This window comes from Leiobunum rupestre, chromosome 11 (assembly GCF_980474605.1).
Source record: "Leiobunum rupestre chromosome 11, qqLeiRupe1.1.hap1, whole genome shotgun sequence".
Classification (NCBI taxonomy): domain Eukaryota; kingdom Metazoa; phylum Arthropoda; class Arachnida; order Opiliones; family Sclerosomatidae; genus Leiobunum; species Leiobunum rupestre.
Genome location: NC_143394.1, coordinates 928921 through 943654, shown reverse-complemented (window position 1 = coordinate 943654; position 14734 = coordinate 928921). Strand labels below are relative to the sequence as shown.

Genomic DNA, 14734 nt, shown 5'->3' with positions numbered 1-14734 from the left:
AATACTTTAAAACTATGAATTATACATAAATATATTGAGAAAAGATAGTTTAACTTACTAAAAGAGGAAAACCGAAGAAAATACATTATTCCGCGATTTTGCTTGTGTTCCCCGCCTTGGCGATAGTAGATTTTTGGTCGTAAGTAGCGCCTCTAGCGGGATTATTCACTCATACAAATTAACAATAGATGTGAGGCGATTGATAGGACCGCTAAAGCGAGGTACGCGCGATCGAAGTTGGCTGTGACCGAAGGTAGTCACCGGGTGGCTTTGGGGCTTTAAAATAAAAGACTGAAATGAGCCTCGCGAGTTAGGCAAATTCTTATGAGACTGACTTGTTAGTTAAGAAATAAGTATGAGCCCGAGACAAGCTCAAATGTTTAGGGAGAGGAATTGTGAGTTTGAGACGAGCTCTTGTGTTTGTGAAAAAAGATATGAGCCCGAGACGAGCTCTCGTAGTTAAAAAAAACTATGAGTCCGAGACGAGCTCTCGTAGTTAAAAAAACTATGAGTCCGAGACGAGCTCTCGTAGTTAAAAAAACTATGAGCCCGAGACGAGCTCTCGTAGTTAAAAAAAACTATGAGCCCGAGACGAGCTATCGTAGTTAAAAAAACTATGAGCCCGAGACGAGCTCTCGCAGTTAAAAAAAACTATGAGCCCGAGACGAGCTCTCGTAGTTAAAAAAAACTATGAGCCCGAGACGAGTTATCGTAGTTAAAAAAAACTATGAGCCCGAGACGAGCTCTCGTAGTTAAAAAAACTATGAGCCCGAGACGAGCTATCGTAGTTGAAAAAAACTATGAGCCCGAGACGAGCTCTCGTAGTTAAAAAAACTATGAGCCCGAGACGAGCTCTCGTAGTTAAAAAAAACTATGAGCCCGAGACGAGCTCTCGTAGTTAAAAAAACTATGAGCCCGAGACGAGCTCTCGTAGTTAAAAAAAACTATGAGCCCGAGACGAGCTCTCGTAGTTAAAAAAAACTATGAGCCCGAGACGAGCTCTCGTAGTTAAAAAAAACTATGAGCCCGAGACGAGCTATCGTAGTTAAAAAAAACTATGAGCCCGAGACGAGCTCTCGTAGTTAAAAAAAACTATTAGCCCGAGACAAGCTCTCATGTTTTTGGGGAAATTAGTGTGGGACCGAGACGAGACTAAGGGCAAACAAAACGTTTGGTGAGACTGAGCCTGAGACCAAGTCTTGGTGTGCAGCTATGGCCACAATTCTAAATTGATTTACTGTTTTTCCTTATAAATTAAATTTACAAGTTAGTGTAATGTAATTTTTACGTTAAAGGTTGTTCAACTAATTAAGTTAAATAATAAATATGAAGCAATGACAGGGATCTTTGTCAGAAATGAAACTGGAGCTGCAGTCTTGAGGATAAAGTATGTAATTTTTTAGCTTTGGATGCATGCATTATATTACTAATTTTAACTGGTTTTCATAAACAAATGCGACAAATTTTTTATCTAGGAAATAAATGGTATAGTTGAAGGCAGTTTCGATAAATTACCATCAACTGAAGGAATAAAAATTAACAATTTTGCACAACCTGAGACAAAATCTTATTTATAAACAACCAGACCTATTTCTGTTTTGTATCCAGAATAATGACAATAATAATCTTATAGTGGTTATATATTATATAAATGAAAATTATATAAATATCATACATAACATGAAGTTAATAACTAGACACTTAAGTATTCTTCAAATATTTTCCAAAAGTCAGCGATTATTTGGAGTGTTAGTTTGTTGAGCACATAATTGTATAACATTGTGAAAGCTTTAAATAATAATTAATAATTATATTAAGATATAATCGTGGTCAACCTGAAGTTCAAGTCAATTAAAAATAAATAGAAAAAACTTTGAAGTGTATATGATTTAAGTTTATTTTACTTTCAATACAATTATTGAAAATAAATTTTGGTTATAAATAAAATGCAATTTATAAGAAAACAGACTAATTTAATTACATAATAACATAAACACAATTATGGGTTATTAACTAATTAAAACCTCAATGTAAAGTAAGAAAATGAAGAAAAGTGGTTTATTGGTATGTACATAAAACGGCAGATCTGCCAGAACAAAATAATAATAGTTTCTAAAATACGGCCAGCTCTAACACTCCTCCTGGATCTATGATCCCGAACACTTTTAGTTGATTTTTCATGTTTGGACTAGGGATAATTTTGGTGAACTGATCCGCTAGGTTTGATTCTGTCTTAACGTAGGTGAGTTTGATCAGTTCTTTTTCGACTAGTTCTCAAACGTGAAATACTTTCAGATCTATATGTTTTGATCTTTCTAAGGTTGTGGGATTCTCAGCAATTTTCATTGCCACTTGGTTGTCAATATTTACTTTCGTTGTTCTTCCTACAAATTTTCCATACCGATTTCTTCTAGCAAGTGTCTTATCCACGAGCAATCTTAAAAACTTCGCTGAGAGCAACGAATTCTGCTTCAACAATGCTGAGGGCGACACATCGTTGTTTTCTACATGTCCAGCTGACTGCCGCTTCTAGTAGTTGTATGACATTTCCACTGAATGATCTGGGATCTACTGGATCCGATCCCCAATCCGCGTCGGTATACACTTCTAATTATTTATAAGTTTTCATATATTCTAGTGAAACTGGCTTTGTTGCGTTTAAATAGCGTAGCATGTGTTGCATTCCAACGTAGTGTTCTTTTGACGGAGTGTAACGAATATTTAGGCGCATTAGCGCGACGACTTGTTTTTAAATAAATTCCAATATCCGTCCAACCAACAACTTTCCATTTCCATGTATATATTTTTAAACTCAGCTATTGCAATCATCTTTTAAAGTATTTTGGGGGGAAATCCTGGCTCTATCTATTGTATTGTATCTAGTTGAAAAGTGTATAATAACGATCCTGGCTCAATGGGGGGTAGTAACGTAGAATACTCGATGCTGATTCTCGGACAAACCCGGAACGTGTTGTGAAATAGTGCGCGTGCTGGCCCAATATCCGCTAGCCCGAATATAGGCAGTGGGGGCACGTAGTGACAATCAGTTCTTAGAGACTCTCGCTCGAAGTGAGTCAAGAAGAAAACTAACTATGCTCGGGTACAAGTTTATAAAAGTATCGCACCCAAAAAGCTCTTTGAAGCCCTGTCCGTCGTGGATCAGCTAGGAGCGTTATTCGAAACCAACTTCGCCGAAGTATCGTTAGACGTCAGCCGGTAATCAGAATCGAGCAGCAAGGTCGCCTCGCCATGAAGCAGCCGTCCGTAGGATGCCCGTCACTGATGGCCCTGTAGCCGCGGTGCACTAGATGATCACCCGAGTTGAACTAGCACTGCGAGTTGGGGCTTAATAGACAGTACGTGCATGGTACGTGAGAGAAAGTTAGGTTAGGCTTAGATCATTATCTTTATAAGTTTAGAAATTAAATGAAATCCAGTAATTCTGATTAAAACTCAGCCATACGCGGCTTACTGGTTATTTTTACTTAACACAATGGTTAATTACCATTACTTAAAATTTTAAAGGCCCAAATTAAAAAATAAAAGGTCAAAACATTAATAAGCCTAATCATTTAAGCAAATTGAACGTGAACGCTCTAGCTTCTCTATGAAACTACGCCGGAAATCGACTTCAGTGACGCCAATTTTGTCCACATTGAATTAACATTATCCGTTAGTTTCCTATTCCCAGTATTAACGCGTGCTTTTTAAAACCCAAACAGTGAGTCCCTTTAGATTCTTGGTCCATGCTAAAAGTAGTTTTACATAGAGCCAGCACATACTTGTAAAATAGTTATATTTTAAAGCGCGTTCTGCTTAATAATTCAACATAGAATAGCTCGTTCAATTTCGCACGAGCCTCTTCAAAGCAAAAAATGTGCTCGCACTTTATCAACTTTAGCCTTACAAATAAATCTAACATAAACACGTGACTGTTTTATTCAATGACTCGCGCGGAAGCTCAAAGGAAATGAAAAGAGAGCGGCACTTAATGAAGTTCCTATTCTGTATGTAAGCGTATAAAAGTTGTAAAGACAACGGTGGTGGAAATTGTTAATTTGGCATATCATAATTTTCTTCTAAAACCTATATTACAATTTATTTTAAGTCAAAATTACCACTTCATAATTATTTATTCTATGTGCTTCCCTTCCAACGAACGCGGTTGAGGTAGGCCAGAATAGTCAAGTGACGTCATCTTTGAAAGGTTCGGAAGAATACGGAAGAAGAGGATAAACTACAGTGCAGTCAGAGTTACACGCCAGGGCGAGGGTTGAACATGAAAACTCACCATTGTCTCTTTCACTGAAAAATATAAGAAAGTTACAAAATAGGATAGAATATGGAATCTCCGAACATATTTTACATTTTCGTGAATAGCGAAAGTTACTTTTAAGCTTATAGAAAAATTTAAATGGTGATATCAAGAATCATTCTTACACATTATCCCTACGTTTCAGCTTCTTTCCAAATGTATAAAATTTTTAATAAACAGATTTTCGCGAAGATAATGTTTCAAACAAATTTGGACAACTCTGAAACCCCAACCTCTAACTCCGAACACATTTGTAACACCTTATTTACGAGGCATAAAAATTAGCATAAGGTTAAGTCAATTCGATGGTGACATGCGCTATTGAAACCATTAAAGCTTTCAGATTATATTCTACAACTTTGAGGCTCTTTTCCAATTTTGTTTTTGATGTCTAAGCTATCAAATAAGCTCTGTGTTGGTTAATTTTTCATTAAGATTTTTATAAAGAAATCTGTTCCAAGTAAGAAATGTGTTGAAAGCGTTTTCCAATAAGTTGAATTTCCACATTTTCATATTTTTCTGGTAAAGCAAAAACATTGAAAATTAAAACAATCCAAATTATTTTTATTCTTCTTATTTAACTATTTTGTAAGGCGGAGGCTTAACCAAAAACCAGAGCTAGATATGAATACAAGTGGTCAAGTTATAGAAATTCAAGTGAGTATGGCAACTTATTTAACATGGCAAAATAGATTGCTTAAAAATATAATATTAGACTTTAATGCATTTATTACTAGACCGGCATTAAATGTTATATCCAAAAATTTGGGCTAATGTTTACAAAATGTTTAACAGTTTGAGATTAAACAAAAAAATTACGAAGCTTTTATCTTTCAGATGCTACCAAAGGAAGTGGCACGGGTCTGCCAGGAATCCCACCAAGCACTGGTAACCACTTTACTACACACAGATTTCAATTCGGAGAGCGTAGCCGGGAGGGAAAAGTCCACCTTGGAGGGGCGCTTAAGACTAGTGACGGCCGCGAGACCGTCCACCGTTTCATTTCCCGCTACGCTGACGTGAGCCGGACACCACAAAAGAGTCACTGAGTAGGAGTACCCGTCGCATAAATCATGAATAGCGGTGATAACCGGATCATTTGAACGCGTATGTAACATCGTAAGCGCGCTTTTGGAGTCGGAGCAGAGGACTATTGAACTTGCAAGATGAGCGGAGGCATATGAAAGTGCCAATTGAATGGCCAACAGCTCTATCCTGTTGATGGGATGGCCGGGATTCACCGACCCTGAGAGAAAGAATGGTGAAGGCGGCACCCCCGACTCCAGAGTCCGGGGCGAGAGACCCGTCAGTGTAAATAACCATCGCGTCTTTGGCGTATGGATGTCGAGCGTCGCAAGGAACAACTGTCGCAGCGCGTCTGAGCAGAGGTCACCTTTGCGAATAGTTAACCAACGGGATATGACCGTCACCTTGGGAGGTTCCCAAGGAGGAGTGGACGTGGGAGTACGATGACCCCTGGAGGAATGAAAGAGCCAGGAGAGATTGTGTTCCCTAGCCAAGTTCCACGCCCGGAGCAGAAAAGGAAGCCGATCCGGGGCGAAGCGATGTTCCATTACCTCCAGATGAGCCAGGTTGTCCCGCAGAAGAGCGGGATACAAGGCCGGGGTATCCACTGCGCCACATGGAGCAAGTGTATGGAGGTCCAAAAGAGTGCGACGAAACCTAAGCGGTGGAATTGCGGCCTCAGCTTCCATCAGGACAATGGGTGTAGACCGTGGCACACCAAGGATGACCCGTAGAGCAGCGTTTTGGACTTTGTCCAAAGAGGTGAGCAGAGGAGCGGCTGCGGACGCATAGAGGGAGCTGGAATAATCCAGCCTGGAGCGAATGAGGTGGGTGTACAAAAGCCTTAGCACGCCTCTACTGGCACCCCAACCGGTCGCTGAGACAGTACGCAGAAGATTGAGGCGCTTGAGAAAACAGGAGGCTAGAGCCTCGACGTGAGGCTTCCATGTGAGTCTGTCGTCGAAAATACCACCAAGGTACTTATACGAGTGGACTTTGGTTAAGGGAGTGCCATCGAGACTGAGAGTGAGATCGCCTGGGATGGTAGTCTCCTTTGAGAACAGCATAAACGGCACTTGAGTCGCTGAAAGTTGAGACCCCAGCGTGCACCGTACTCCGCGATGAGATCAAGCGATTGCTGCATGGAGCCGTATAAGGAGCGCAGGGCTTGGCCACAGACCCAGGCCGCAATATCGTCAGTGTGTTCCCCTTGGGAAACATGTCTCTGGCATAGTTGAGGAATCCAGTCCAACATTACAGTGAAGAGGATGGGGCTGATCGAGCTGCCCTGAGGAACGCCTCTCGTGACGAGGTAAGCCGCTGAGAGCGCACCATTGACCCTGACCTGATAGGTATTATGCTTGAGTAAGTCTTCCACCCAAAGAAGAAGATTGCCGGTAAGACCCCGGCGTTGGAGTTTGTAGAGCAGCGCCTGGCGGTGAACACTGCCAAAAGCGTCTTTCAGATCTAAGAAGACCGCAAGGCAGTAATTTTTCGTAGCGAGAGCGCCTTGGGCTGCCATAGCAAGGCGGATCGCATTGTCGGTCGCTCGACGCCCACGTCGAAAACCCGATTGCTCTGCAGGCAGAACAGTGTTCTGGTCCAGGAACCAGACCAGTCTTCCTAAAACCAGCTTCTCGTAATTTTTTCCGAGATTAGGAAGCAGAGAGATAGCGTGGTAGGACGCGGCATCGAGGGAGGGCTTCCCAGTTTTCAGAATGGGGTGCAAGACAGCATGTTTCCAACGAGAAGGCGCTAGGAGTGCCGTTCGAAAAGCCGGAGTAGAGTTCTTTATAATGAGGTTGGAGACGTTGTCCTTCCCCGGGAAGGTGTTGCGAAGGCCGGAGAGGACCTCGTATAACTCCGCTTCCGAGAAAGGGACATTGTATATCGCCGGTGGCTGCTCCAAAGTGGTTCAGGCTGGTATTTTTGTTCCGGGCCGAGCGTTGGCTGAGGATGGATATCCACTCTAACAGACTGCGCGAGGCACTCTGCGACTTGGGCTTGATTCATTTCCATCTTGTCTCCTGTGTTCAACGTGATTAGCTTCCGTGGACGCGTGCCGGTCTTGAACCACCAAACTTGAGACCAGACCTGAGTCAAAGGAGTGTGAGCTCTAGTTAGTTTTTTGAAAAGGGCCCTTTCACGTTTGTAAGCGACCTGATCCAACGAATGACTCGAGCGTTGGGCCCTGCGTCGAGCCGCTTTGACAGTCTTGGCCTGCTTCGAGCATGCGGCATCCCACCAAGGAGGCTGGCGGGGGGCTGCGGAACCACTTCCCCGCTTAACCGGAATCGTTGCAAGGGCCGCTTGAAATAGAAACGTTTCAGCCGACTGAGTTGTCAAGGGGTCAGTTGATATGGAGTCATCCAAAAGAATGCGAAAGCGTTTCCAGTCAGCCGCAGGGTAGTGCAAGTGAGCTGGGCCAGTATGACCGCTATTTGCGTGAGATGGAGCGCCCATGTGAATCGGAAGGTGGACACTGGTGCCTGCAAGTATGACTGACCAAGGGAGATGGATAGGCAGGTCGGTACTCGCAAAATCCAGATCTAGTGCACAATCAGGACCATTAGTTGGGTGACGAGTCGACTCACCGCTGTTGAGGAGGACCAGATTGTCGTGGTCTTCCAGCCAAGTCTGGATGAGGTGGCCCTGTGCGTCTATCTTGTAGCTGCCCCAGATAATGTTATGGGCATTGAAATCGCCTAAGATTAAGACGGGAGTGGTTACATCCCGAAGGAGAAGGTCGAAAAACGCCTTAGTGGCTTTACTATGAGGATCATAGATGTTGAAGCGCGATAATAGTGGGGTGTAAGTCACCGAGAAGGTCAATGAGATCCGGTAATCGAGAACGAACGCCGTTGACATTCCACTGGAGGACGCTAATCATCTCCAGTAGGATGTGAAGTGAAGGCATCCTGAGTGGTAGTGCCCTGACCATGAGGGGGCAATTTGCTGTCGAACTTGTCCACAAATCCGGCGGTAAGAGAAGCCGCAAGGGATTTCAAGACCGACCGTTTGTCCTGGGTGCCCTGGATCTTTTCGTAGGATTCCACAACGGTGGCCACGATGTGCGCCACCATCAGAGAAATATCAGCAGCCGAAAAAAGACCCAGAGGCGCGGGCTTCTGTACCGCTGGGGTGGACGCAGCCGACGGTGTTGGCCAACGTGGGGTTTTACTCCTGGGGCGTGACACTACGTGGGCGTATGACTTTTGACGGACGATTGCTCGTGCCTCTCTGAAGGAGACATCCTCTGTGCGGCGGACTTGTAGTACTTTCTGCTCCCGTTTCAGAGAAGGACACTCTGAAGACTTAGAGCTGTGGGCGCCTTTACAGTTGACACAATATGCCGTCGCTTCACACCTCTGAGTAGGATCATAGACGTGATCCTTTCCGCAACGACGACTAAGACGTTGGAAAGGCTCAAGGGAAAACGAAAAGCTTATCGATCTGCAGTTACGAAAATCTCTAGTCTTATCGAAGCCGAGTTAGCAAAAAGAGAAGTCAACGTTCAGGAGCTTTAAGGACTCGTTCTGAAATTAACTTCGAGAATTTTAAAGAATTTTACGCCGAATACAAAAATTTCGTGCCAACAGAAGACGAAATGGAGCATGAGACCACCCAAGCCTTAGAAACTCAAGTTAAACCAATACATTGGGTGAGCCTTGCTAACCAGAAGATCAACGCGAGCAGAAGTGGATTCTTAAATTATACGACCTTAGACGCAAGCCACTCAACCCAGCAGAAGGTGCAACAACGGGACGACCAACCCCTCACTTCGCACACAGCAAAGGGAATAAGAGCGGATGCTATAGCAACTCCAGCCAACACCCTTCCTACGTAGGTACAGTCATACCCTTCAGGGAACGACGGGCACACAGCGGTCCACATAACCCGGTACAGCTGGCACCAGAGATCCCGGTGTGCTCCAAAAGGGCGGGAAACTGGACCACTGTGCCTCATACTGAGCGATCATTCAAGAGTAACGTATGTGATGACTCCCATTCTACTAATAAATAATAAATATGGAAAGTTTTCTTAAGCTGCAGCATAAATTACTGACGCTATTGGATCCTTACTTTTCTGCGATAAATATGGTCACAGTCCTGATCGTCAAGTGGTCGTGGAAGTCTGCGAGAGGAAAGAAATAATAAAAAAGAATATTTCTGCTTTAAATGAGTAACGGGGCGTCACCGGGCGGAAAACTGTAAAGTCAAGCTGTGATTTAAGAAATGTACTTAGCGACACCATGAAGAAATGACCCTAAGAACGCAGCCGTAACGACTGTGGTTCCTAAAAACATTGGACAACGGGTTATAGTATTGCAGACAGCCCAAGCAGAAATCGTAGAGTCCGAAAATAGATCATTAATTCGTTGTTTACTTGATACAGGAAGTCAGAGTACCTTTATTCGCAAGAATATTTCAAGAAAACTTGACCTTCTGTGTCTTGGAGAGGAAAAACTGATGTTGCACACCCTTGGACCCGAAAAAACGACATATCATCGAGTAAAGTTGACCCTGAAAAGTCTTATAAATAACAATACAATTACCATTGAAGCTTTGGAGTCAAACGAGATACTATTAGAATACCCGGAGCTCATATCAGAGAATGCCTGGGGACCTGGAGATATTTTACAAGCAGACGACTTACCTTCAAAACCTTATGATGGGGTCGACGATCTTACGCTACTCATCAGCTATTGGACAATTGATGATATTAAACGAATTAACGAATCACTTGTAGCATCGGAGACCTTGCTAGGATGGGTCGTTCAAGGTCCGAGTCTGGTAACCAGTAAGCACGTCGGTGTGAATCTGGCCGCTGTTGCTGTCAATGTCGGTATAGATGAAGAATCCCAAGAATTGGCGGAACGTCTGAGAGACTTTTGGGAACTCGAATCACAAGGGATTAAAGACGCTGATGGTTCTTCTCTATATCTACAACCGAAGAAACGTTAGTACAATGCCTCGAAAAGACCATTCAATTCGTCAACGGTCGATATGAAGTTCCACTTCCATCGTGGTAATTTATCTAAAAACTACAGCACTGCTCTTAATCGCCTACGTTCATTATTTAGACGTCTTCAGAAAAATCTTACGTTGTATCAAGTCTATCAAAAAAACTTTCCGCGAATATCAAGAAAGCGGTTTTATCGAAGAAGTAACCCCAGTGGACGCCGGAAAAGGTCTCTTTTATTTACCACATCAGCCTGTTATTCGAACTGGACACTTTACTACAAAGATCCGAATCGTCTTCGATGGCTCCTCTAAGGAAAATGCACTAGATCTTAATCCGATTTCGTTTCCTTAACGTCTGATGCTCAACAAGCATTTCTACAGATTCTTTTGCGAAAAGAAGATCGCAATGCTGTGAGGTTTCTCTGGATATCTAAATTAAAGTCTCTTACCGAAACACCTACAATTCGAGAGTTTCAGTTTGCATGAGTAACTTTGGGTTTAGTTTGCAGTGCATTTTTATTAGCTGCAACAGTTCGCTATCACGTTAAACAACATCTCGATCAGTACCCAGAAACTTGCAATCGACTTGATCAAAATTGATATCTCGACGATTTCCTTACTGGAGGCGAAGATGTCAACGCCACATACCAACGATCATGGCAGGCCAGAGAGATTATGCTTAAAGCTGGTATGTCATTGAGAAATTGGAAGAGTTATTCTCCACGCTTAACGAACGACGAAGTCCGAAAATTGAAAGCAGTGCCAATCTAACGAGCAAACTGAAATTCCGGGAACGTCACTCTTGAAGGTCTTAGGAATATCCTGCGATGCGTGATTGGATGCATACATAACTTCAAAAACTTTTGGAGTTCCTGCTGACTTCCAAGTCAACCAAGAGAGATGTCCTAAAAGAAGTCGGGATGATTTTCGATCCGATAGGCTATATATCACCATTTACCATTAGAATAAAAATTATCTTTCAAGAACTATGGGTCGAGAAAATTAACTGGGACCAATAACTTACGGATTCCTTACGAGGAGTCCGGCAACAATGGTGTTCCGAACTTACAAGCCTAAAGAAAATTTATATTCCTCGACAATACACGTCACCGTACAGAAGTAGAGTGGTCCTTGTTAGAAGGTCTATAGTGCTGTTCTATATGTACGCGGTAAAATGAACGATGGTCAAGTAGTTATCAGTCTGGTGTCGTCAAAAAGGCGAGTGTCTCCAATAAAGAAAATAACACGATTCGAGCTGATGGGTGCTCTCGTTGCTGTACACTGTTAAAAAAGGGTGTTTTAATGGTATATTAAGGGTGTAATATCTGTAAAAAAACACTCTTTAATGTTAATTTAAACGGCCTAAAGGGATTTTTATTGTCCCAAATTAAAAACTTGAAAAGGTGTTAAAAGGGTGTTATATTACCTCGTAAATTGAGTGATTTAACACCTGGTAAGGGTGTAGCTCCCTTAAGGCAGTAGTTTTAGTACCCTGAAAAGAGTATTTTAACACTTTAAAGGGAGTATTGTAGCACCCTTATGGCAGTAGTTTAGAACCTTAAAGGGAGTAGTTAAAAACTTTAAAGGGAGTATTTTTGAACCCTTAAGGGAGTATTATAGAACCCTGGAGGGGGTAGTGTAACACCCTGAAGGGAGTCGTTTGGTACCCTAAAAGGAGTGGTCTTGTACCCTAGAGGGAGTAGATAATAACCCTGAAGGGAATAGTTTTATACCACAAACGTTTAACAAAGGAACTAAAACGGAGGACATAAGCACCCCAAACAGTGTAAATAAACACCCTAGCAGGAAAAATGCTTTTTAAAGTGAAGAATAACATCCTTTATAAACCTGTTAAGGTGTTAAATATGGGACAAGAAAAAACCCTTAAAGGTTTGAAAATACACCTTTTTTTAAGAGTGTACGCTTGACCAACTATATGAAGAAAGAATTTCCAGTTGGTGAGTCACAGATTTATTATTGGACTGATTTGTCTATTAATATCAGTTGGATTACTGGCTGTGCTCAAAGATGGAAACCATTTGTCGCCAACAGAGTAAAAGAAATACAATGATTCTCAGATCCATCAGGTTGGAGACATTATAGCGGCTCTACTAACCCTGCTGATCACATAAGTAGAGGGATTTCTGTGGAAAAGTTGCTTTCCGCCGCAGCTTGGTGGCATGGTCCAAAATAGTTGTCGAGTCGCTTGGAAGAATGTCCCAACACCATAACAACAAAGGAACTAAATTCAGAGGGCAACCTTGAAGAGCTAGTTGTCCATTCTACGGTGCTTGAAACCAAGGACGTTGACCTGATCTTAGAGATAAAGAATTTCAGCATTCTTTGAAGACCGCTGAGAATCAGTAACCACATTCAACGACTTTGTCTCAATGGCCAGAAAGAAGGTACTATAGTAACTGGTCCACTTACAGCAAATGATCTTAGATGAGCCGAGAACTACTGGATACGACTTGTTCAGAAAGAGGCATTCAGAACAGAACCACAACGTCTTCGGGAAGGAAAACCGATTGATTTATAAATTCAACGTCTTTTTAGAAGAAGACGGTATTATAAGATTAGGAGAAAGGCTTCAGAAATCAAATCTCAACTTCGACTAAAAACACCCTATCCTATGTTGTTACCAAACACTAACACGTTTTCCGATCTAGTTATCTTCTACGCTCACGAAGAAGTTTAACATCCCGGAACCGCCAAAACTCTAAATAACACTGAGATAACGCTACTGGATTTTAAAGGACGTCAGCAGGAGAAGCGTTGTTTAAGCAAATGTTCGATCTGTAAAAGGTTTTCAACAAAGCCAAGAGTAGTAATTACAGCTCCGCTTCCAAAAGACATAGTGTTATTTCTCTAATCATAACGCTCTTACGCAAATAATGTGTTTTTTTTAGAATAGTTCTGAAATTAAGTTTTATGACGTTTTAATTGTCGAGTAGCTTACTCCCTTCGGCATAAGTAGCTCTTTATATAAAATACGAGAGGTCACGTGATTACGTTAGATTCATCGTGCAGTTAAAGTTAAAGAGCGCGCGCATATTTTTGATTTTGTTGAGCTCGCGCACTAGACCCGCTACACGGAAATATTAGGAAGCGCGTGCTCCAAAAAAAAACACTTTTTATACATGTATGCGTATATATTATTTTATAGAAAGAGCTATTGCCTCAAAACACATTGCGAATAATTTTCAATTTTCCCAGTATTTACGTTATTTGTCCGCTTGGAGGCTGGCGCGATAATTTTGAGCTTCAAATATATTTCGGGCTTGAACATTAATATTGTTCCTTGGGAAATTTTTTTCACATTCAAATAAAACCGGGGGAACTGGAGGAAGTAATATGGTCGCTCTTCACGGCTTTGTTTGGTACGCGTTTTTTTCAACGTTGGTGACGTTTTATTTAACTTTGACATTTTACACTCTTTTACACTTACTTTTACGCGTACTTTTGCAGGGCCAATTCGAGGGGTACTCCAGAGAAAAATGATTTTAGTTATCATGAAATCAACTTCATTATCTAGAAATCTGGGTGAGAGTTAGCTTCAAAATCTCAAAATTAGCCTTATAAACCAGAAATCAATTCGAAAATCGCACTCTGAAATCTCGAAATCATTTTCTGATTTCTGCAATCACTTTGAGATTCAAAATCCCGTAAGCAAAAGTTGCAAATGTCGGAGCCCTCGGGGTCAATGTTTCTGAAAAGCGTCGGTTTGGGAGGCGGGTCAGTATAGTTTCCATTTCATTACTTAAAATTGCTTTACATCTACTTAGCTATAGTTATTTAATTTCCGTTAAAATAGACCCAGGATGAGGGAATTCGCAAAGAAAGTATTTAACATTTAAAAGGAATATAGCCCCGAACGGAATTTGCGAGTAATAGTCCTCTGCGCGAGGAGAGAGGGGAGTTAAAAGATACCCTAGTGGTCATAATACGTAATAATTATCTCAATCATCCTGACCATTAAGAATCACGGCGTAATATTTACGATCACAACAACGAAACGCGTACTAAACCAACTATTAATTATTAAATTTATAATAGTTCTTTCTATAAAGTAACATGGCCTTCTTGTTTTAATGTAGCTCTTACGTCACTGCATTTACCTTCTCCAACATCACGATGAGCTTCCTATTTTCTAACGCTCGTGCAAATCGCGCGTGCTAAGATAATTCCACCAAAGCTCAGTCTTGTGACGTAAGAGCAACATGTTATACTTCTACTTTTAACAAGTTGGGTAAGCGTAAAACATTTATAGAAAGAACTATTCTTATGCAGGCGCGTATTGACCATTAGGCAGAGAAAGCACGTGCGGTATTAGCCTAGATGGTTAATGATATCTCCCATAACAGGCAAGTATATATAATTTATAAGTAAAGGAAATGGATTATACTGAACAGTTTAATCCTTAATTTAG

General features: G+C 41.7%; 1 protein-coding gene across 1 annotated transcript; it reads right to left on the bottom strand.

The window, feature by feature from the left end:
• Window positions 1-5148: 5148 nt before the first annotated feature.
• Window positions 5149-6863, bottom strand: LOC149921082 (uncharacterized). The gene is made up of 2 exons (XM_090163877.1): window positions 6450-6863; window positions 5149-6393 (listed from the first exon to the last, which is right to left on the bottom strand). The coding sequence occupies exons 1-2, from the start codon at window positions 6861-6863 to the stop codon at window positions 5149-5151; spliced, it is 1659 nt and encodes a 552-aa protein (XP_090020003.1).
• Between the last annotated feature and the right edge of the window lie 7871 nt (window positions 6864-14734).